Source organism: Hippopotamus amphibius, chromosome X, assembly GCF_030028045.1.
Source record: "Hippopotamus amphibius kiboko isolate mHipAmp2 chromosome X, mHipAmp2.hap2, whole genome shotgun sequence".
In the NCBI taxonomy this organism is placed as follows: Eukaryota; Metazoa; Chordata; class Mammalia; order Artiodactyla; family Hippopotamidae; genus Hippopotamus; species Hippopotamus amphibius.
The window spans coordinates 120,594,107-120,619,028 of record NC_080203.1 but is presented as its reverse complement, the minus strand read 5'-3'; the positions used below and the strand labels follow the sequence as shown (position 1 = coordinate 120,619,028).

Here is a 24,922-nt window from a genome sequence, read left to right as displayed (position 1 = left end):
TTTTTGATATGGACCATTTTTAAAGTCTTTATTGAATTTATTACAATATTGCTTCTGTTTTTTTTTTTTTTTTTTTTTTTTGGCCCCATGGCATGTGGGATCTTAGCTCCCCGACCAGGGATTGAACCCGCCCCCCCCTGCAATGGAAGGCGAAGTCTTAGCCACTGGACCACCAGGGAAGTCCCTAAAGGAATATTTAGCCTGAAGAAGAAGACGGTGTCTCAGGTGGATGGAGGCTATCATATAGTGGAAGGGATATGCATAAGAAATTAGAAAGCCAGCCTTGGCTGTCCTCGAGCTATGGGAATTAGGGTAAATCGCATCATCACTTTGAGCCAGGTTCTTCACCTGGTATTAGCAATAACTGCCTTGCTAACTGCATTGCCTTGTCTTTTATAGGGTTACTTCTGTGAAAATACATTGAGAAATAGAGCATTATACATATATATTACATGTAGATTTACATCTAAAGGACTCTTTGGCAGAAGAGGTGTCAGCTTATTACTTTTTTTCCTGAGAGAGCAAATCCAAGACCACTGGGTAAGTGCCACCAGAGAGCCAAGTGAACTTAATGGAAAAACAGACCTGTAGAGCTTTGGAAAATGGTCATTGGATGTCTTCTAAGGTATTAAAAACAAGACAACAGGCCCAAAATGGAGTTGCTTATGCTAGCCACAGGTCACCAAACTGAGACTTAACTCCATTACAGCTTCCGCTCTCCCAGAAATGGAATCGTATACCAGTCAATCAGAAATTGCCTTATCAGCACTAGTTAGGTAACATACCCAATAGACCCCTGCCATCCCCTTAAGGAGAGTAACCTTGCAATAACCAACCCACTTTTTTTGCCCAGAATGACTTCTCTGTTCCTCCTTCCTTCTGCTTATAAAAAGTCTTTCACTTAGTACAGCTCCTCAGAGCTCCTTTCTATCTGCTAGACGGGATGCTGCCCGATTCATGAATTGTGAATAAAGCCAATAAGATCTTTCAAATGTACTCAGTTCAATTTTGTTTTTTAATGAAGGTAATGAGCTCCCCAATAACAGAAGCATTTAAGCAGAGGTTAAATTATCTTTAGTCAAGGATAAGTCAAGTCCAGGAGGCTCCTACATTTGGTGGGGAGTTGAATGGAGAAAACTTCAAGATCTTGGGGGCATCTAAGACCCCAAGATTCTTGCTTTGACCTACAAAGCCACACTCACTGTCTATATTTTTCAGTGAGGCTTGATACCCTTTCTTCTTCATCCCCACACCCGTTAATGTCTTTAATCTTTTCTGTTTGCTTGATATAATTTAGAAACAATATATTAAACACAGCTCTTATGGTATAGATGGAGCTATGGCCTATGGTGGTGTGACCCACCACCAACAGGTGCCATGACCTGAGATACCAAGCCGGTGTGGCGATGAAGTTACATTAGCTTTTATCTGTACATTCTCTCGCTCTGTCCTGCTGAGCACACCGTCGTGCATGTGTGTGAATCTGGGAAGTACAGAGCAGAGTGAGGCTAGCTGAGAGCTCAGGGACTGACAGTCTGGCCTCATGATCACTAAACTAATATTTTCAACTGACTGAGCACCTTCTGTGTGCCAGCCCCAGTTCTAGTTGCTGGAGATACAAAGAGGATTCATAGCCCTAAACTCAGAGTGTTGTGGTCATAACCAAGCCAGGGTAAATTTACAGGTGTTCTAGAAAGAGACTTGATGAGGTTGCTCTCTGGGCAGTGAAACATGAAAAGGAGAATAAAGCTGTTTTAGAAACCTGCCAAGTGTGACCTGCTTCATCAATGTCTCTATCTGATTCAAAATCAAAACGCTGGAGAAAAAGAGAAAGCCCAGTCAATGTGTGAGCAAAAATTATACATACCCCAACCAACAATGCAGAATTTAAGGATGTATTTTCGGATGTAAGTATTAAACACTTTGACAAGGGCCAGGTACATATGGAATGCTTCCAGGCCCATCCAAGTGAATGAGACCAAGAGAAAATAATGCAGAAATACAGCCACTGAGATGCAGAGGCCTCTTATGTCATACAAAGCAATCCAGGAGTCCAAGAGGAACACCAGGTTTAGCAGGAGCAGAGCTGCACACAACTGGATGAGGATTTTGGAAGGGTAATCCCTCCGGATCTTTCTAAGAGGAAAGGACAAGAAAAGAATTAGCATCACAATCTGCCAACGCTTATGTGAACATATCTGCGTTCTAAGCAATTTATTTTTATTTTCTGGTAAATGTCTATATGCATAAATTTCCTCCCTTTGAGCGTGGGTGTGTATGTGTATGGGGGTGGGGGTGGGGTGGAGGCATTAAAACCAACAATAATAACAAAGGAAACATCTAAACCGAATAATCTGTGATAACCATATGGAAAATTCATGTTTGTATTTCTGTGGAACCTTTCACATGCTGACTATTGACCCATCCTTTCACATAGTTTGTAGTGGAATCTTCTGAGCACCCACCCCCATTTCTCCCAAACTACTTCTAGAAGCATTGCTGCTGCTTCTCATATAATAGGCTCCTCATTCAGATCTTCAAAACATAGCCAGATTCTCCTGTTATCTTATGTTAGTAGTTAAAATGAGATCACGGAAAGAAGAGTTCAGACCATAGCTAAATGAAATAGGCATAGGAAAATACAGCTAACTGATGACATGTACATGTTTATGTGTGTGAAATTAGATCTGGTGAGATCATTCTGAGTAATGGCTGGCCTTATAGTAATTTAGTCTCATTAATCATATTTCCAAAGGTCCACTAGAAGATCTGTAGTCACAGCTGGATCCTAAGTTTGGCACCAAAAGGAAATTTGTGCATTTGCTGATCAGTGTCCAAAACCTAAATCCCAGCACTTACATATTATTTCATTTAGTTAATTGCAATAAAAGTACCTATATGTCCTTCTTTTCCAACAGAATTTATTGGAATTCCCCCCCAAAAGTGACCAAAGGGACCCTTCTGGTAAGCCAAGAAGAAGATGCTATCATTTGGAATGTCATTCTTTCTTTTACATACAAAGCTGCACTCACTGAGTATCTATATTTTTCAGTGACACTTGATACCCTTTCTTCTTCTTCATCCCCACACCTGTTAATGTATTTAATCTTTTGTGTTTGCTCAGTATAATTTAGAAATAATATATTAAACACAGGTCTTATGCTGTACATGGAGCTATGGTCTATTTCATATTGTAAGCTCTTGGGTTTCGGGGTCTGCATCCATCTTTCATTTCTCACTTAATGTTGACTAGGTACCAGGCATCATTTTAGTGTACAAGGATGATTAAGACACAACTCCTGCCTTCAGTGAGAGCACAAACTAGTGGAAGGAAGGAAGTATATAAACCAAAAAGTCCCATGAAGTTTTACATATAGGTGACCCCACCAGATGGGTGGACAGGATAAGCTAGGCCAAGGAGCACATTTATGTAATACATTTTGTCAATTGAGATGAGCACTACATCATATAATCTAGTTTCCACTTGTGGATACTCACTCAAAGGCTATGTAGGTTACAAGAGTAACTGACAAAAAAATTGATGAAAGCCCACAACCAATATAGGTGATAAATGTTAGAGCCATCATCTGAGCTGGTGGCAAGGATGTTCGAGACAGGTCCTGGAAAATAAAATACTGCTTTCAAGACCAACTATTTTAAAATAAATGACAGTCATAATTTACATTTATTGGGTATTCTAAGTGCCCATCCATAGTTCGCGCAACAAACCTATAAGATAGGCACAATTATTATCATCATGTAAAGATAATAAAACTGAGGGCCAGAGAGGTTAAGTAATTTGCCCAGGGTCACACAGCTACAAAGTAGAGGAGCCAGGATCCAAATTCAGGTCTGGCTGCCTCCGAAGCCCATGTACTTGATTTCTGCATTATGGTACACTGGAAAAGCACTGGGCTAGGAGCCAAAAAGACTTGAATTTGACTTCTGGCTCATATTTCTTAGTTCTATTACTGTGGACATTTACCTAACAAATGAGTCTTAATTCTGACTTCATTAAAATGACAATAACAATGCCCAATTCTACCTATCTTGCAGGATTGTTGGGGAGATTAAATAAGATAATTTATGTCAAGGTGTTTTATAAAAATTTTAAAGTATATTGCAAACTAAACAATTTTTATTACCCATTTTAACCTGAATTCCCTAGTCCTCCTATAGCTATTTTAAAAAGAAAAACTTAAATGTAAAAATTGAATGTGAAAAAAATACTTCTATGTTCAAGTATTTTCCTTCAAGTACACTTGCTTATTAGAAGAATCATTTCATTGGTCTATATCTTTGCCACAGTATCATGAAATCTGATCTCTAAAAGTCATCCATCGGATTAGACATTATGGTATGATGCCCAGCTACCCCCCAGACCCCAAATCTAAGGCCAGGTAGATTGGGGATATTACCAGTAGGACGCCAAAGCTTGTAAGGTGGCTGCAGGTACAGGTGGTTTCATTTAGCCTCCTGTCTTTGACAGAGCAGCCATCAGATGACCAGCCTCCTCTGCCACCTGTTGGCATTGGAAAGAATGTCCCATCAGCAAAGCCACTGTGCCAATCGCTGCTCTTCCCTCCTCGCTCCCCTCCCCCTCCCCACTAAAGACTTTGAGAAAGTTATGTCTGGAACCTACCGTTTCTGCCCAAGTCCCAAAATACACATCTCACTGTTAAGTCATCCTGCAACAGAAAGATAAATTACAAATAATTAATTTACCTAACTGAAAAAACTGAAAAGCAGTTAGAATAAAAAAAAAAGATATTTTAAAATTTCAGAATCTCATTCTTTATTTTAGGAGAGTTCTTATTTTATACTGGTCTCTAGAAGCAAGTGAGTCTCATACAGGTCAGCACTTCTTAAATTCAGCAATCGTGCCCAGGGATCCCCTTGAGGCCTTGTTAAAAGGCACATTCAGATTCAGTGGGTCTGGGGTGGGGCCTGAGAGTCTGCCTTTCTAGCAAGCTCCCAGGTGATGCCAATGCTGCAGGTCTGCAAACCACACTTTGAGCAGCGAGGTCACAGATGATGCTAAATGTGAACTGAACCAAGATGCTTTCTCTCTGGAGGTGAGGTTCAGACCTGTAGCCGCAGATCTAAATGTACTGAAAACTGGCAGTAAGAGCTTGCTTTTTACACTGCTCCTTCTTGGAAATTAGGAAGGCAGTTATTAGGCATGCTAAAGCCCAACGGAGTGACTATGTGATTCTAGGCTTACACACTGCCCTAACTGCATCTAGGGTTCTGCGGAATCTACTTTTTTCAGGCCAAGTCTTACAGGTATAGTTTGCATGAGGTGTTTCTGGTCAGTGAACACACCAGACAGGCCCCTCCCACCTGGCTTGGGTCGATGTGCTTTAACGTAACCGTCACGTTTCTTGTCAAGTTCTTGACTGTCAGGTTCGCAACGCTCGAGGAAATGACATAGCTGATCAGAGAGAGGTTCTCCAAGGCAGGGTCCTAGCACACCAAAGAATCAATAAGATGGTGAGGGAAAACGAAATGTTATCAGAGAATTTTAGAGCTAGGAGGGACCCTAAGGACTATTTAGTCCACATTGTTTATTTTACTACCTAGGTCAGGAATTCAGGGGCAGGGAGTAAAGTGACTTTTCCAAGGACCATAATGAGAAGCAGAGCTTGTTCCACGACACAGTGCTCTAAATACTGAGTTAGATTTCAAGGATTGACACAACAAGACCCTCATGAATCTTAAAGGGAACATATCATGAAGCCATTTAAGCTGTGTGTTCCTGAGCAAGTTACTTAACCTATCCGTGCCTCCACAGCCTCATCTGTAAAATGGGGATAATCCTTTAATAGTTCCTCCCTCATGGGGTTGTTGAGAGGATAAGAGTTAACATTTCTAAGTGCTTATGATACTGTGAGGCAACTGGTAAATGCTATGTGAGGGTCAGTTATTGTTATTTATCCTTAGCAGCATCATTAGGTCCTGTTTAAAAATAAACTACAGCTTTTTAGCAATTCATGTGACTTATAGCAGGCTTAAGAATATGTGAGGATTAAAAGAAATAAAACTCCTCCGGTCCTCCCCAAAACCTAAACCGAAAGCAATTAGAGGCAACTTTACCTGAAACAGGGCAGGTGTTTCAAAAAAGTTGAACTGCACCCTGGAAGCTAGCTCCACATCATTAGCTGGTAAATTACTCATCAGCGATGAAGGCAGAGTAATAACACCAATACTATTCTCTGGAGCCTGAGTTTCCAGAGAAACCTGAAAATCAAGTAAAAGATTATAAAAATGTCTGGGGCTAGTATAATGAGGAGATGGAAAACACAACAACTAATTAAGACAGAGGATCCTGTAAGGGTGTTTATTTGTGCTGTCTCTATGTACAATAGGTTCTTGTTTCTCTGACTGCTACGAAATTAGAGGCTGTGTAATAGGGAGATGAGGCCTTGGAGTAGGAAAGGAAACCTTTTAAGGATAAAGGATACACAGAAACAGTCAGAAAGTGCAGGATATTATATGTCAATCATAAAGCTGGGGCGGGTTTGGGTAAGAAAACTCAGGATAACTGTAGAGCCCAGGGAGACCACAGCAGCAGACACACCAACTTGGTGACCTGTTAGGGCAAAGTCATCATAGGACCACATGCACTAAACTTGTAAAGGGAAGACTATGAAAATTAAGTTAAAATACAAGACCTGGTTTTACTTGCGAGTTTCCACCCCCAATCCCTCTAACAGAAAACACTAGAAGCAGGATTGATATTCGGCACCACTATTCACACCAGTGTAGTCATAACACTTGTTAAAATATTGAAATCGGTTGAAAAGTAGCTGGTGTCCCTGCTCTCTCCCAACTGCCTAGAACCTGCTGGACACCTCCCCCACTTGACCCTTCCTCCAAACTTCCACAATCCAGCTGCTAAAGGGTTAACACTGGGCGCTACGAGGACCTCTGAGATCCTGCTCCAGCCAGGACCAATTTCCTTTTTTTTTTTTTTTTTTTTTGATTCTGTGGTGCCTCATTGGTCTAGATGTTAAATATTTTGAATATCACCCCTGAGTGTAAGCAGTAATTGCTTCAATCACAAGGACTATAATCATATACAAGGAAAGGTCTTTTCCACAATAAATTAGGATGTACCTGAAGATTTGCAGGGTCTTGGGCAGCAAAAGTAGTTGTGTCAAAATTACTGGCATTCACTCTGATCACGGCCAGAGCCAAAGAAGGGGAGGTCAGACTTATGGTCTTGGTTGAAAAATTCAGCTGTAAGCCAATGTCATCCACTACTTTTAGCAACCTGTAAAGAGAAGCAGCCATTCAAATTCAGCACTCCCACTTTGTTTTAACCAATCTAAGCAGAATATAGAGTAGCAACTTAAGTCGTTATGAACCTCGTACGTGGGAGAAAAATACGTGCCTATAATTAATCATATAGAAGCATCATTATCATTAGAGGGTCCCCTCTCATGACCACATCAGTTTGCTAAGTCATACCTTTGGGCCAAAGGGGCCAGCAAGGTAGGCGGGAAATGAAGGAGTTTGCTGACTTGGTTTATCATTTGTCCTGCGAGGTTAGGCTCCAAGCTGCCTAAGGACAGAGCCTTCTCCATCCGGTACACTTGGTTCTCAAGCTCAGAAACACCGACGCTGCTGGTGTGAAGAATTTCTATAACAGAGAGCCAAATCACTTTATGAACAAATAATGGAAAAATCACTAATGAAGAAACACACATAGACTCTGTGACCTGGCAGACCCACTCCTAGGTATTTGCCCCGAGATGAAAGCATGTCTTAAGAAGACATGTTCATAAATGTTGATAATAGCCTCTTCCATAATAGTCCCAAACTAGAAACAACCCGAATGTCCATCAACTGGAGAATGATTAAACAAACTGTGGTCCATCCATACAATGGACTATTATTTAGTAATAAACAGGAACGAACTACTGATAAATGCAACAACATGGACGGGTCTCCAATAGTCCAATGTATTATGTGAAGTGACACAAGCCAGACTATATAGAAAGGCTATGTAGCTACATAGAAAGGCTACATACTGTATGAATCTCTTCATATGACATTCCAAAAAAACTGAAAGCACAGGGAAACAAAAGAGATCACTGGTGCTGAGGGGCTTGGAGTAGTGGGCAGGAGCTGACTACAAAGGGACACGAGGGAACTTTGGGGATAGTGGAAATGTTATACATCGTGATGGTGGTTACGTGACTGTGGACGTTTAACCAACCTCGTAGAACTATAAAAATTTCATTCATCCATAGAACTAGATGAATTTTACTGTGTGTAAATTATACTTTGAGAACCCTGACTAAAAAAAATGTAAAAGCAGATTAGTGTACTTAGCATATATTTGTATAAGCATACATATACATGTATTTATAGCATGCATATAGAACTTTATGTGGGTAACTAAAAGCTCTTTTTGTAGAAAGGAGAATATTATGAAATTAACAGCTGGACTACCATCAGTAAGCCTGATTTTTAATAGCGTTTTTAATTGGGATACATTGATATAAACCTAACAACAGTCTCTCTTTTTTTAAAACTTTATTGAAGTATAGTTGATTTACAATGTTGTATTAATTTCTGCTGTATAGCAAAGTGACTCAGTTATACACACACACATATATATATATTCTTTTTTATATTCTTTTCCATTATGGTTTATCACAGGATATTGAGTATCGTTCCCTGTGCTCTACAGTAGGGCTTTGTTTATCCATTCTACATATACGAGTTTGCACCTGCTAATCCCAAACTCCCAATCCTTCCCTCCCCCACCCCTCTCCCTTCTGGTAACCACAAGTCTGTTTTCTACGCCTGTAATTCTGTTTCTGTTTCATAGATAAGTTCATTTGTGTCATATTTTAGATTCCACATATAAATGATACTGTATGGTATCTGTCTTTCTCTTTCTGACTTACTTCGCTTAGTATGATAATCTCTAGGTCCATCCATGTTGCTGCAAATGGCCTTCTTTTTTTTCTTTTTTTTATTATGTGTTTTTTTGTTTTTTGGCTGCACCCCGTGGCATGAGGAACTTTCCCAGCCAGGGATCGAACCTGGGCCCCCTGCAGTGGAAGTGTGGAGTCTTAACTACTGGACTACCTGGGAAGTCCTATTTCATTCTTTTCAATGGCTGAGTAATATTTCATTGTGTGTGTGTGTGTACACACACCATCTTTATCCATTCATCTGTTGATGGACATTAAGGTTGTTAACATGTCTTGGCTATTGTAAATAGTGCTGCTGTGAACACTGGGGTGCATGTATCTTTTTGAATTATAGTTTCTGGGTATATGCCCAGGAGTGGGATTGCTAGATCATATGGTAGCTCTATTTTTAGTTTTTTGAAGAACCTCCATAGTGTTTTCTATAGTGGCTGCACCAATTACATTCCCACCAACAGTGTAGAGGGTTCCCTTTTCTCCACACCCTTTCCAGCATTTAGTATCTGTAGACTTTTTAATGGTCATTCTGAGTGGTGTGAGGTGGTATCTCACTATAGTTTTGATTTGCATTTCCCTAATAATTAGCGGTGATGAGCATCTTTTCATGTGCCTACTGGCTATCTCTATATCTTCTAACAAAGAAGTCTCTTAATTCTACCACCTAAGATCCTATTTCTTATTTTGCATATTCCCTTCTAATCTTTATCCACATGTTATAATGTACTGCTATAAACATGGTGTGCAAACTATTTACTATTGCGTTATTTTCACTTCACTCAAGACTCGAAAAATGCCCCCAGCTTCTGTCTGTTTATGCACAGCTGAGTAATAGACATGTTGTTGGGGTGGCATGTCGTATTCCATCCTTCCTCTCTTGTGGAATTCAAAAACATCTCAAGGCATTTGGCAGAGGCTCCAGATCTCCTGGGGATGCTTGCCCAGGGCAGAGGAGGCAACCTCCAATCTCACGTTGCCAAGAACTTGGCTTTGCCTCCCACCCTCCAAATTCTAGAGGAAGGCCTGCTTCTTACTCACTGGCTTGAAACTCCAGAGAGTATCCAGAATTCTCTCTGCTTTTTTCCCTCTTCCCTTTATCTTTTTACCCCTAAGCCTACTTTGTGTGTAGGGAGCCGGTGCAGTTTTCAAGGCATTGTCACATCCACCATTGTTCCAAACCTATGAGGTTAGTGAGACGATTTCCATCTTGAGGTAGAGCAGGCTGAGTTAGGAGGAGCTAAATGGCTTATTCTGGATCCCACTGCCTGTGGGGGCCTGCGCAGACCCACTGCTAGGTCTTCTGAATGTTCTCCCGCTCCTCACGGCTACTTTGGCTCAGTCCCAGCTCTGGCACTCTATGACTGACTGGTTTTCAAGAACATCAATATTTTCCTCTTGTCTTCTGTCTAAATGGAGTCACCGTGGTTAACAGTTCAAATTTTTCCTCTTCAGAATGTTGTAAACAGTGACCCAACAACCTTCTGTAGGAGACAGAAACCTATAAAATAACTCATCTGGATAAAACGAGGTCTGTGTTTGCCTCGGAGCTATTTCTCTTGGCCAAACAATCAATCACATCTACCAAATAATCAGCCGTATCTATGTTCTAAGAATGGCCAAAGGAAAGCTCTCAAAATCAAGCAGACATTATAAAAGGAAAGGCTTAAGGTGGTCTTATTCCAGATAGCTTGATTTGGCAGGCTGCCAGCTGGGTTTCAGGGCTCCTCATATTTACCTGTCTTGTCAGGAGGTGTGCTGGGCGTGTTGACATTCACAGGGCCAGACGTGGCGGGAGAGGGAGGTGAGGATTTCACAGGGGGCAAGGTGCGGGAAAGATCAGTTGGAGGCGTAGGGGAAGAGATAGTTCCAGATTGCACGGGCATATCAATGGCAGGGCTGGAGGCTATGGGAGCTGAAGGCTGGGGAGAAGGAAGGGGAATCACCCCTGTTGGAGAGTGAGGGCTCTGGGTTACAGGTGGATGAGCTAGAGGCTCAGCAAAAGAGAAGGCACTGGAGATCTGGGACACAATGGTGGCCTGAGGAGCAACTGGGATGGAATTGCTGGAAGAAGAAAACGGTGGGCCACGTGGATGACCAGCAAGACACACAACGGGATCCTGCAGGTCACTAAAGGAAAGAATCAGAGAGATGTATGTGAGACACGAATGAACTACAGAGGCTAACCTCTTCTTCTGGCAACCATCTGACACCACCAAGGAGACACGGCTCTATCCAGGACCTGCCTCTGCACACCCTCTATGTACCTGCCACTGGTCCTCCTGCCCCTGCCCACTGCCACCACCTCCTCCCTGGAAGAGGAATTAGCCAGGAGGGATGCTCTTTCATGAATTCCTAGTTCTGCTTCACTTATTCACTGCTGCTCCTGGACTCTATACCTTATCACTTATCAGTCAGTTGAGGAGATCGTGTAACATTTCCAGGTGCCTCTTGGGGAGGGGAGCTGTTAAGTGCCCTGTGACCCAACTGCTGGTTTCCATATACTAGGAATCTGCCTTTTTTGTCTTTTCAGATTTTACAAAATTTACTCTCAAAAAAAGTGACTCACATGCCCAAACTGTTCCAAACATACTTAAAATTTTTCTAAAAACTGAATCAAACACCAAAATATCTTTTTCCTTTTATATTCAAATCCACACTGTCAAAACTGTCTTATCATTTTTAGAACTGATTTCACTTAGAAGCTAAAGCATATCCATTTCAAAACTATGTCTGTCCATAGTAGATTCACTAACTCTTGTGTCAACTTAGTATTAACATCGGGTTCAAAAGGGTATGGCGTAAGCTGAAAAGCAGCTCTAAATTTGCCAGTAACAATTAAATGTTCTTCAATTTTTTTCTTACGGTTTTTGCAACCAACGTACGTAATTCTGTTAATTACAGTTATAATCTGCATATTGATCAACAGTAGAAAAAATATGTAAAAATAATTATTATTGATTTGGAGAATGGAATTTTTAATTTCAGCAAATTCTCATACTGGTCTTGGTGGGTCACAAATAAGCTTTTCCTTGCCAAGAAACTTCAGATATAGGTCACTCACGTGCACTAGTGATACTGGCTGGGAAAGGTAAATTATACTGACATTGTTTTTCTTTGACTTGTATTTTAAGAAAATCTTGAAGTTAACAATACATACATTTTTGTGAAACTGATGAGTATAGGAATCTGTCTGAGTCAATTTTATACTGCTATAGCCTGCCATGGTACTAACAAGCACATAGTAGGTAGACCAAGAAATGTTTGCTTAATGAAACAATGAATCAAGCTGGGGCCAAAGGGGTGGCCCCCAGCTGGTACATCAGCTACACCCTCAATGTTACTTTAGCCCGGTGGTTCTCAGCCTTGGCTGTACCTGAGAATTACCCAGAGGACTTCTTTAAAAAGAGAGATTTCTGTGGCCTTCTCCTCAGTGTCTGATTCAGTTGGTCCTGGGGTGGGGGTGAGGTTCCCAGGCCCATGGATTTGCATAGCATGGAAGACTGAGAAGAACTCATCTATCATCTGGCACGAGATCCACCAGTCTTGGGGTGGGGGAGGAGCAACTAGAGGAAGCAACGGATCACCACCCCGGGAAGACTCTGATGGATCCAGTTTTAGATGGCGACTTCGAACACCAGTGAGGATGTGTTCTTGGAGCTTCTCTTGCGTTAGAGAAGGGAGGAATATCAGGTGGAGAGACCAAAGGAAAGTCACATCCATAAAAAGAAATTCCGGCTCAACCCAGTCTGGGCCAGGCACCCAGCTGGAAGCCTCTTTCCACAGCCTGATGATGTTTGGGAAGCAATGTGGACAAAGGAGTGCCGACAGAAAGAGGAGGGGCTCCAGCTCTCACCACCCCTCTGGGCAATCCACCCAACTTCTCTGAGCCTCCGTTCCCTAAACTGTATAATGCGGCAACCTATCTGGCCGAACCGAGGTGCTTTGCGAAGTGTAAATTGAATTTCCTTCATATTATGTGGGGGCCTGCAGCAACCAGATACCCTAGCACAGGGCTCCCATTCGCTGGGCTCAACCATGAGCAGGTTGTCCTGTCTTGCTCTTGTCACTTCTGCTAGTTGGAGCCCTTCATCCACCGGGTGAGGTACTCGGCGAGCAGCAGCGCGAGCGTTGCCCACCACCTATAGATTAGAAACCTTGGAGCACTTTAGCACCGGCTCTGGGGCTCCCACCACAAACCAAATGAACTAGAATCTCTGGGGTGGGTGCAGGCATCCATATTCATTTTAATGTGCTTCTTCACTGAGGCATAGCCTAATACAGTAAAGTGTACTAATCTTACAGTTAGAGCTTGAAGAATTATAAAAATTGTAATTGTAATATGTATACACCTCTATCATCACCACCCAGATCAAAATATAGAGTATTTCCAGTACCCCAGAAGGCCATCTTGACACATCAGAGCCCCCATGTGTTTCTAATGTACAGCCAATCTTAAGAACCAATGCACTGGAAGGCCACTGGGCCATCATCTAATTCCAGCCTAATGGTTCTCAAATTTGGGTGCACGTTAAAATCACTCCACCCAGAAATTTTTAAAAAGTCCAGAAACCTGGGCTGCACCCCAGACCAATGACATCACTAGCTCTGAGGGTGGGGGAGTCAGGCATCAGTGTGTGTATGTATGTATGTATGTATGTACATACGTATATGCCATGCTGCGCAGCTTGTAGGATCTTAGTTCCCCAACCAGGGACTGAACCCGGGCCCCAGCAAAAAGCGCCTAGTCCTAATCACTGGACAGCCAGGGAATTCCCAGCATCGGTGTTTTTAAAACTCCCCAGATGATTCCAACGTACAGTCAGGGTTGAGAACCACTGCTCTATGGTCTATACCCCTGCTACTCAAAGTGGGGTCCATGAACCAGCTTCACCTGGTTCCCCCAATGTTAACATCTAACATCTGCAGTTTAACCCAAATAGCTACCAAAATTTAGCATATGACAAAGGTGGCATCTCAGATCACTGAGGAAAAGGTGGACTTTTTAATAAATGGTGCTGGGACCACTAGATAGACATTTGGAAAAAGATTAAATTAGACCCATACCTCCCACCACATAAGAATAAATTCCAAGTGGGTCTAATGTTAAAAAAAAGAAAGAAACCATACAAGTACTATATATAAAAACAGAAAGGTGAATTCTTCTATAACCAGGTATAAGGAAAGGCTTTCTAATAATGCCTCCAAATCCACCAGCAATAAAATAAAAGAATGGTAAATTTAACTACATAAAATTTTTAAATTTGCATGACAAAAACATTATAAACAAAGTCAAAAGATAAGTGACAAACTGGGAGAGAACATTTGCAACACATTCCACAGACAAAGGGCTAATAGCCACAATATATAATGTACTCTTAAACTGATTAAATGTCTAGTGGGAAAAAGATATGAACACACAATTCACAAAAAGGATACAAAAATGGCCCCACATATATGAAAAAAAATGTTCAAACAGTTTTTAATAAAAGAAGTACAGGTAACACTAAGATACCATTCCTCATCTAACCACACTGGAAAAATTTTTAAATATGAGGACACATTCAGCAGGTCAGGCTGTGGGAAGTCAGAATATTTTTAATGCTCCCCAGGTGATACCAATGTGCGACCAAGGTCGAAAAGCACTGGTTTAAGGCAATGGAAACTTCATACAAAAGAAAACTGTGCTTTTTTTCACAGCTGAAAAAATTGAAAGCCCTTCTTCACTGTCAAAATTTCAAATTCCTTAGCCAGCATGGTGATTAAATATTATTATTATTGTTGTTGTTGTTGTTGTTATTAGGAAAAGAGTCAGCATATTTGCTACATACCACTGCAGTTTTTTTAATTCTTCCGGGGAGGAAGGGCAGGGAATCCTGACAGAACAGCAGCACTGTTCTGGAGGAAACAAAAGGAAAAGAAAGAAGAAAATGCATGGTCAAGAATAAGGCAAGGCAGAAGCTCAGATCCACCAAGTACTACGTTTCTTACACTGATGGCATTTTAAAGAGCATTAGTCTAAAACAGGTGATAAAATAAACTGGATTGCATTATATTGACAAATACATACAAATAGCAGGTGCTCAAAAATATTCACTGAGCGAATAATTTGGGGTTATATGCACACAATATCAATCGCTCTTCAGCAACCCCTAAGAGAAATTCAGGAGTAAATATATCCCAGCAGCAATCGATCGAGCACTCCAAATAGAATTCTCCTTCTCAATAGGGTTTGTTTTATCATGATGTCCAATACGGTATACTGAAACTTTGAGATAGCAGGAAAAATCACCTTTCAGAGCTCCTTAAAAACTGCCCAAGGACAAAAGAGTCAAAACAGAAAGCTGTAACATATGTAAACTTATTCATTATATTTTCAATTTTAAAAGGAACACATCAAAGTCATGTGAATACGAACACAGCAATAAAGATAGAGACAACTTACCCAATGGTTGAATCTTTACTGTTTGGAAAGCAACCATCACAGCACATATATTCACTGTCTTATTCAGTTTTATTGTGAATGTACAATTTACTGTGCTGTAAAGAGAAATATATATAACCAGAGTGTTACTAAACTGGAAACCTACCTACATATTTGTAATTGCTTTTTCAAACTTAGAGTGAGGAAAGAGGACATTGACACTAACTTGCAATGTCACCCCCAATAAGCTTGTAAACACCCATCTATCATGGGCTGAACTTTACCCCAAAGACTTTCTAGGGCAAAGAATTTATAGAGGTTTACATTCACAAAGACTGCAAACCAGAGACCCTCTGACCACAGAGACCCTCTGACCTCTGACCACAGACAGCTGCTGATTCGTTTTGCCTGCCCACATAATGAACGTGCAGGGGTGAAGCCTGGTTGCGAAGACAGGCATCCTGACATCTAGTGTTAACCCCTCACAACTGCCTGGTGGCTGCTTGCCTGGTGGCTGCTCGCCTGGTGTCCAGAGGTATTTGGGTTTCCATCATGAGAGCCCTTTCACATACCAGCTTAGATGAATATCAAGGTCTCTTATATCCAAAATCTCTCTGGCAGTTCAATTTAGATCACCAGATAACTAGGAATTTGAGACAGTCTCTGTTTTTTTTTTTTACTTTAGTCTTGGGTTAGGTGAACAAAATATTAATGTTGCAAATAATGAAAAGTGAAATAACTAAATACATGCAGTGGATAGGGATCTGATCTACAATTTCTTGGAAGACTTGCCATTATTTGTACCAATGAATCGTTTGATGAGTAGAAACTGTTACTTTCTAGGACTTTTACTCTCACGGAATGCTCAAGATTCGGGTAGTGAGATTATTGACCTAAAAGCTGTTGGCTTATGCAGCCAGGACAGCCAATGGACATAATTACAAATGATAATCTGTGGAACCTCAAATAGTTGTTGGGCAATCTCTGATTCACACTTGCACACACTTTTTAATTTCTTTTTCTTTCCGCTCTTTTCCTTCCCCCTCTCTCCTTCTTTCCCCAAGCTCCATATTATGTTCCTTCTTCTCTGTGTGGCCTCCACCCTGACTGGACCACTGAGAGCCATTTGTTGGTCCTATTGGTGGACTGTGGGGCTAAGAACACTGATGATCCTTAGCTTTACAGAACCAGAGGCAATTGGCCCAACACCACCCACCCCTATGCTTCATAAAGAAATGAGAAGATGGATGTGACAGCAATATGTGTTTGGAAGAATAAAAAATTATATACCCAAAATGTCATTAATGTGTATTTATTTTAGAAGAATGCCTTTGAATTGCACCCTAAGACTCCTCATACTTTCTCATGAGTAGAGAAATAAGGTTATTTATATAAAAGTATTAAAAATGACTGACCTTTCGGCCTCTGCTGTACCACACACTATAAAATAAGTCTAAAATAAAAGAAAAAATATATATATGTTAGTTTGACAGTTGAAAACATCAAGCAAGATGACCCAAGACTAATCACAGCATCACAGAATCTTAGAAGCACAAGAACCCCTAGGAATCATCTAATTCACATTCCTACCAGATTAATGACATATGATCAAAGTTATTCAAGCCATACAGGCTCTACTTTGATATCTCTAGTGTCAGGGAACTCTCTACCATAGAAGGGAGCTCATTCTCCTGGAGCCCTGGTTTTAAGAAACTTGGTTTTACTTGAAGGAAGATCTACCCCCTTGTAATGTCCATCCATTGAGCCTAGTTTTGATTTTGGGGGTAATGGAACTTGCCCATACATTCTTTTACATGACAGATTTGGGGTGATCTGAATACATATTTCCTCAGACATACAGAACTCCATGTTCTCCCTCAAATAATAACAACAATTATAAACAAGTGCAGGATGTACTGTGATTACCTCACTTAAGGTTTGCAGGGTTTTGTTGAATTCTGATCGTCTGTTAATAAAATGAGAAATTGACATGAAGGAGATGATTGGTGATGTTAAGTTCAAAACAAGTTAGATTTTTAGCAATTAAATTAAGCACATGGTATTTACTGCTTGCAGTGTTCACTTTGAAGAAATACTGGGTATGAGATTCCTATGTGGGAAAAATTAATTATTTATATGACAAGGGAAACTAACCACATAGAAGCTATCTATATTGGTTCTAGCCAACAGCAAGATATAGATTATAGCTGAACAATCTTATTACTCATTAGGCTACTGCAACCCCCAGGCAGCTGCTTCTGGCAAAGGGCCAGAGGAAGAGCTGGCTGGAGGCAAAATTTCTGAGAGGGGCCAGCCACTCACCCTGGCGGCCCTCTGTCTGATTTCTTCCTCATTCTCTCTCCAACTGACCCCATCTGCCCTCTAGCACTCTCCAGCCCTGCCTTCCCCTCCTCACACCTCCTCTTTAGGAATGTCCCTCATTCTTCTCCTCCAATCCCACTCCAACAACAGTTTTATCTCTTCAACGTGGCAGAGCTTCACATGAACTCAGGATGAAAGAAATCTAGTTAAAGAATTCACAGCAAGGCAGTGATTCTCAACTGGGGTGACGCTGCCTCCTAGGGGACAGCTGGCAATATCTGGAGACATTTTTGATGGTCACAACTGGGGGAGGGTGCTCCCTGCATCTAGTGGGTAGAGGCCAGGGATCTGTTACACATCCTACAATGCTCAGCACAGCCCCACATAACAAGGACTATCAGGCCCCAAATGTCTACAGTGCTGAGGCCGAGTGAGAAATCCTGCTCTAAGGACTAAGCAATAGTTCTTGGCTCCAGGGAAGGTCTCGAGAGAAGAGAGGGAGCGTGGCAGCAGTAGTCAGCTAGCTTTTCAAGCTGGCAGAAGCTGCTCCTGCATAACTGTGCTCAGAGGCCACTTTCTTTCTGGGGGTTTCCCTGGACCCTCCAGTCATGTTCAACTACTCTGCCTACTCTATATTCAGACACTTAGAACATCCTTTGGTAGCCTGTATGTGCCACCTTCATTGCAGGGATTATACTGTATTGTTATCATTTGTTTGCTTCCTGCTTCTTTCCTATCAGACTCTAGACTCTTGCTTCTCAAAATTGGCCTTGTGCTGGAACCACCTGCGCAGTTTTCAAAAATACCAATGCCTGCAACTCAGGCCCCAAACACTGATTTAATTGTTATGGAATGTGCCTGGATAGCAGGCATTTTAAAAGCTCCCCATGTGATTTCAATATGCAGTCACGGTTGAGAACCACTGCTCTAGACCTAGTTTTCCACCTCAGAGACCTGGGTTTATCCCCATTTGTATCCCCAAGGCCCAGCACACAGTAGATGTTCAACAAATGCTTGGTGGCTTTAAATGAATTCATCTATATTTCAAGTCTAGCAATTAAAATGAATTACTTACAAGTACGCTAAGTTGTGTTCTATTTATGAATTTGCGAGTTTAAAAATATGTTTCCTATCACAATGTGTTTTGTTTTTATTGATATCTTGGAAAAGTTTTTCTCTTCAGTGTCATCACAGATACTTCTCAGAGCTTCTGGATTTGGTTCAAAAGTTTATAAAAATCTCTTTTGAGAGATAATAGCAAGGTTGACAGTAGATGAATTTCATCTCTGATGCTGCTTCCCTGCTCAAGCGCGAAGACATGAAGCTTCCCCTTCCAGCGACAGTCAAGGTAAGACTGTCTGCTGTCTGACATTTTGACCTATTGTCTAACTAGGAGCATTTATTTGCAATGCATTTCTTATTGTCTGTGCTTACTCTTGTAAGCCGAGGTCTACTTAACAAAAACCTCTCTGACTTTTGAATGACTGATGCCTCATGAAAGCATGAGCAGATGGTATACACGTGGGGTCCTACTTGAACTTTTATTTCAACCTTGCTGGCTACCAAATCATATTACAACTCAAATGCCAATTCAAATGGAGCTCTTGAAACCGTGGGTAATTATTAGTCAGACCCATTTCACCTATAACCTGCCCTCACTAATCAAAGTCCTTCTAAGACCTGCAGGTCCTCCAAGCAGCACGTAGCCTAAACAATAAGATGTTTTCCCAAGTTGTTTTCCAGGAACTTGGAGTTAGCTGTGTCTAGTTCCAGTTGAGCTGGTTAATGCTGGATATGACCCCTGACCCTCCAACTGGGCATGCACAAGTGTCCAATGTCCTTGGCATCAGAGAGCTGAAAACTCCACCCTCAGACAGTGCTAAGTGCCTCTATTTTTGAACGTGCAGAGGCCTGTAGCTTAGTTACACCTGTGCAGAACAACGATTACCCACCTTTTGCCAATAACCTTTCCCCAGGCTCCCCAGCCTCCCCAGCCTCAGACTGCCCTGCAGCTTCATTCTTTATCTCATAAACACCCCAAGCCCCTGGTCTTTGGGGGAGGCAGATTTGAGACTTGTTCTCACGTGGCTGCCCTGGGAATAAACCCTTTGCTGCAAACTTTGGCTTCTTAGTGTTTTGGCTTGCTGCGCATCGGGCAAAATAAATCTGGCTTGGTGATGCTTACATAATTCAACAGCATCAAAGAGAATAGCCTCACGGGGATATTAGTTGAAAACAGGCGACTATGGTTACTTTGCAAAGATCTCAAGAACCTCTGGGTCTGTCTCTTTCCTATTCTCGATTTCCAAAAGTAAAGATAGCACGAGTATCTTTCCATAGTTGATGTCTTAAGTTTTAAATCAAACAGCAGATTGGTTACTCACTTTAATTCCTCTAGAGACAGGATTCCAGTTGAGGTGCCGTTACCCATAACTTCATTCTGCTAGAGGCAAAAAATCATTACGAACACAACAAATATTGTTTTGTTTTATAACACTTTCTAACAAGAAGCTGTTCTTCAGTTTTGTTGGGCACCCAAAGACTGTGATTCCTAACTGCATGGAATATGGTCTAGCAAATGACCAAATACATATTGGCTGAGTCAGTTTTTGTTTTTACGTTTTCTTTCAAAAAATATTCTGAATGAGCAAGTCTGATGTGCTAATTTCTATCTTTTGTTATTCCAAGCGTTCCCTCAAAAGAACACAATTAAAGTTCTCTATGTGAATGTAAAAAGGGACACTTGGTAGCAACCATCACTGCATTTCTAGCACCTAACCCATTGCCTGGCACATAGTGGGTGCTCAGGAAATATTTACTGAACTAACAAATCCCATTTAATTGGGATCTTCTGAACCAATCTAAGTTATGGGAACGCTGATATTACTGTATCTGAGTCCCCCATGGGGTGAACAGGATCAGGTTGAGAAGACTATTTTTAGATTCAATATTACATTTTTGTATTGCTAGGAGTTTCTAATATAATTTTAAATTTTGACTGGTAATACAACTGTATCATATAACCACTCCTATTCAGCAGCAAACCTAGTGAAAACTAAAATATAATTTTTAACAAAATACCATGATTATCATGAAGTCAAGCCTTCTCAACAAAGCTAGTGTTTCAACAACACGTACTTTATTTTTATTTAAATTTGGTCGTAAAAGTAAATATGCCAAATATCAGAAATAATTTGAACCTTAAATCTTTAAATACATGAAAATTCACTTTTTTTTTTCCCAACTAGAGTCAACTTTAATTCATTTGCTTATGCTGTCACGCAACACATATTTTTTGAGTGTATATTATTTTTAGGAATGTTTATCTCCTACTTCTGCTACAATTTCCTTTCCATTCGGACTTTCTAGATTGCTGAGAGAAAGGCCATGAAAATATTTTGTTCTCCATGTAGTTGTGTAGGCAAACTTGCCCCACATGCCAACAAGTAGTAAGCTGACCTGCTCAAGTGAAAATTATTCATTTTAAGCCAAAAGATTCCATTACTTTTTTTAAAATTTTATTTATTTATTATTTTTTGGGGGGTACACCAAGTTCAATCATCTGTTTTTATACACATATCCCCGTATTCCCTCCCTTCCTTGAATCCCCCCCCCTCGAGTCCCCCCCACCCTCCCCGCCCCAGTCCTCTAAGGCATCTTCCATCCGAAAATTCACTTTTTAAATGGCAATTAAAAAATCTTTAAAACCTACCTGGGTAACATTGCTTTCTTCGTCATACTGAAATATGATCTCACCTCTAAAAAAGGCTAAAAATAAATTTTTAAAAAGAAATTTGAAACACATCCTTAGAGTTTGAGGATTACTACAAAGCAGAAAAATATCAAATTAATTTATAAACAGTTTCATCAGATTCTTTTATTCACATTTGCTCTTTTCTATCAGAAAGTTACTCAACGATTATCAATCAATATAATTTTCAGAAAATATCAACTATACATTTAATGTGGGAATGCAGAAAAAGAAAAAAACTTGTCTCCTCAAGAAATTTTATCCCTATGTGCTTCTCATCAGGGCTTTGTTTCCCTCAATGATGTTAACTGGGAGAACTGTGGGTCTAACACTGCAAATCTTTTTAAGCTGTTATAGTTGCAGTTATGGGAGATATGGAAGGGAGGGAAAAAGTATTTCTCAGCAGTTAAGCATCCTTATGGAAGTCTATTTACTCCTTGCCATTACGGGTTTTTCTTTTTCTTTTTAAAATACAGCTACCAAAATACAGCACTATCTTTCCTAGGAGCAAAGTTGCGATTTTGCTTTGAAACCTGAATAGAATGCAGAGCAAAACCTTTCTTCAGTTGAACAACTCATTGTGGCTTTTGTCCCAGAAACGCCAGAAAACCCTGTACTGAAAATGCTCGCTTTGGGAAATACTGAACTCAATTTCAATCAACACATTTCCTACAGGGTATACTCGGAGGGGCTTTGGCTCTATCTGGAAACAAATAAAACAGAGACTCCTTAACAGAAGTACATTGTGTGTACTTCATAATCTACAGAGACAAAAAACTGGCCTCCTGAGCAGAAGGGCAAGGATAGCATATAAACTAGAGCAGGGTGCAGTCAACTTTTTTGGTAAGAGATCAGAAAGTAAATATTTGAGGTTTTGTGGGCTATATGTTCTCTGTCGAAACTACTCAACTTTGCGGTTGTAGCTTAGGAGCAGCCATTGACAGTATATAAATGAATGGATGGCTGTATTGCAATAAAACTTTATTTACAAAAACATGTGGCAGGCTATTATTTGGACTATGCGCAGTAGTTTGCCAACCCCTGAGCTAGAGGGTGGAAGGCCTCCCCATCTCATCTTTTATTGCACTCCAAAGTACAACTGCTTCCCATAGCCAAGGACCCAGTGGTCCACTTCCACTTAAAATGGCTGACAACACCACTACACCAATTATTAACATGATTTATCTATTCCAGCACCCTTTCTACTGAGAACCTTAAACTCCGCATATTGATACTGAAATTTCAATTAATGCACTACATAATTATTAAAAGTAAAGATAATTGATACATGCATAGAATTACTTGTCCATTTTTGCAAAACTTTCAGCTTTCAAAAACTTATTTAGTGCCTGTGTATGTGCTGACAGCCATAATTTTTCTTCCTCGCCCCTCCATTCTCCAAATTCATCCTCCGGTCTTATTCAGCACATGCTGAATTTCATGAATGTGCTGGGTGCACAGTGCTAGCACAACAACCAGGAAGCCACCTTCTTTTGACCCTCAGCCTAACCCCACCTGGTCAGCTCCCAGTTTTTTTGCTAGCATCCATTTCCCTTAATGAATCCAGATTGGAATCTGCAAGAAGTGAAGGTTTCTAATTTCTGGCGGGATATCGTGGAATTTCTGGTGCCAAAAGAGTTGGTCCCCTGAAGAGGTTGTTTTCACCAGACACTAAAACAAATGGTCAATTCAGTAGCTTAACTGGGGAAAACATTACTCTAACCAGCTTCCTGGCATCAGTTATTCAAGATGACCAGTTTTTTTGACTTAATGTTCAATTTTCAAACAGTTATCAAACATCGTGTAGACATAACACTAAGCTAGACATTAGTCACCAGTCCAAAACATAGATGAAGCATGAAAATAATGAAATTATGAAAAATTCAGTAAAGAGAAGGGTGAGAGAAGGGAGAGGAGAAGGAGAGAAGAGAGTTACACAATATATGAAAGTGAAATGTATCCAACACGTTTTTTTTTTCCTTTAATCAAAGCCAGCTAATATTTTCCTGCTATATTCGACCTGCAGCATACTATCAGCAGAAAGCTCATGTAAGTAAACCTCACATTCACACAAATAGAAAGTGTTTGTGGAACATTCTTTCAATGGAAAGTTTTCTTGTTTTCTAAACTATCCAACCTTAATGAACTTTACTTGAAATGGCTTCCTATGTTTTTCAAACAAGTTATTAAACTGTTAAAAGGAACAGAATAAAAGGAAAACATTCCTGTAATGATTGCCTCTTTTATATTATTGTAGCCACACTAAGACTTTAATATTATAAAATACTTTGTTACCTTCCTCTTCTCTCTTTCCATGAGCCAGTTCTGACCTGCCACACCATGTTTTTCTGTTTTTCACATCTGCTTTCATTGGTTTTAATAAGGAAGGGAGCCCAGCGAGCCAAACCAACGTGAGAAAAGTGGTTGTTTCATTCCTTTTGGCCCATGGCAGAAGGGAAAATATTCCCATTCAAAAATAGCATGTTCTCAAGAGATTTCCATCTTAATTTTTTAAAATAGTGGACAGTCTTAGGTAGAGATGGCAAAATACATTATGGGCACTACTGGAATTAGCGTCCAATTAAACTAGGTGTACGTGAGATTTTCAACATTCTAGTAGAGTGGTTTGTTTTATTTTTAGCAAAAGACAACATCCTGTTTCTAAGTCATAATATTTAAGGTCCTATGGAAAAACCTGAGGATTTTATATACAAAAAGTGGCTTTCGATAATTAAGTTCATTATTAATTATGTTCATGAATCAACTCTAAAGGTATTAGCTATGGATTTAAAGCTATGGTGAAAAAGATTTGGTGCAGAGCTTTATGTTCTCATATTAAGGCAGTTAACCCATTATCTCACTTTCAGCCAGATCTAAAATTTGCTTTTGTTTTCATTCGAGACTCTCAGTAGCCAGGTGTGATGAAAAGAGATAAATCAGAGGGGCACACATAATACACTCAACAGCAGGAAAACAAACATTTCTCTGTGGAGCTAATTTATCTGGGAATGTGTAGTGTACACAAGAACGAACCTGAGTCACTGCAAATAGATGACAAATTGCAGATATTTCTCTGGGGTTTGACACCTGCAAAGAAAATACAACCCAGTGGGTTAAGCATGTTAACACCTGCACTTACATGCTACATTAAGAGAATTCACAAATTCAGGCATTAAATGTATACCAAAAATATTATATGTTGGATATAATTGGCCGGATGAATTCCACAAAGACTAAAGGAATGAGGGTTTTCATTCCTTAGCAGTTCAGCTATGGAACTGGACTCCACTATTCTTTAGTATGTCAGTGTCTGATCCCCTACTCCTCCCTAAAATTTCTTTGTCCCATTCTCAATGAATCCCTCTTCTGTCCAATATAAAAGGAACAGCATGAATATAATTGAGTATAGAGACTTTAAATGAAATAGCCCTTCCTTACTCATAGATCCTCCTTCCTTTCCTGAGCAGGGGAGTCCATAAACAC

General features: G+C 40.4%; 1 protein-coding gene across 3 annotated transcripts in view; it reads right to left on the bottom strand.

The window, feature by feature from the left end:
- The window catches only part of ADGRG2 (adhesion G protein-coupled receptor G2), a 125,265-nt gene that overhangs the window by 11,126 nt on the left and 89,217 nt on the right, over window positions 1-24,922 (bottom strand). For 2 of the 3 annotated variants that reach the window (XM_057717777.1, XM_057717775.1), the window contains 16 exons: window positions 24,473-24,526; window positions 21,401-21,456; window positions 20,073-20,131; window positions 17,293-17,332; window positions 16,782-16,819; window positions 15,388-15,482; window positions 14,774-14,840; window positions 10,681-11,072; window positions 7,474-7,645; window positions 7,120-7,276; window positions 6,097-6,240; window positions 5,344-5,466; window positions 4,643-4,688; window positions 4,419-4,522; window positions 3,499-3,620; window positions 1,868-2,136 (listed from right to left, as the gene is read on the bottom strand). In XM_057717777.1, coding sequence (XP_057573760.1) covers window positions 1,868-2,136; window positions 3,499-3,620; window positions 4,419-4,522; window positions 4,643-4,688; window positions 5,344-5,466; window positions 6,097-6,240; window positions 7,120-7,276; window positions 7,474-7,645; window positions 10,681-11,072; window positions 14,774-14,840; window positions 15,388-15,482; window positions 16,782-16,819; window positions 17,293-17,332; window positions 20,073-20,131; window positions 21,401-21,456; window positions 24,473-24,526 — 1,938 coding nt within the window. The remainder of the gene's footprint in view (window positions 1-1,867; window positions 2,137-3,498; window positions 3,621-4,418; window positions 4,523-4,642; window positions 4,689-5,343; window positions 5,467-6,096; window positions 6,241-7,119; window positions 7,277-7,473; window positions 7,646-10,680; window positions 11,073-14,773; window positions 14,841-15,387; window positions 15,483-16,781; window positions 16,820-17,292; window positions 17,333-20,072; window positions 20,132-21,400; window positions 21,457-24,472; window positions 24,527-24,922) is intronic. The other variant, XM_057717776.1, reaches the window with a different exon arrangement.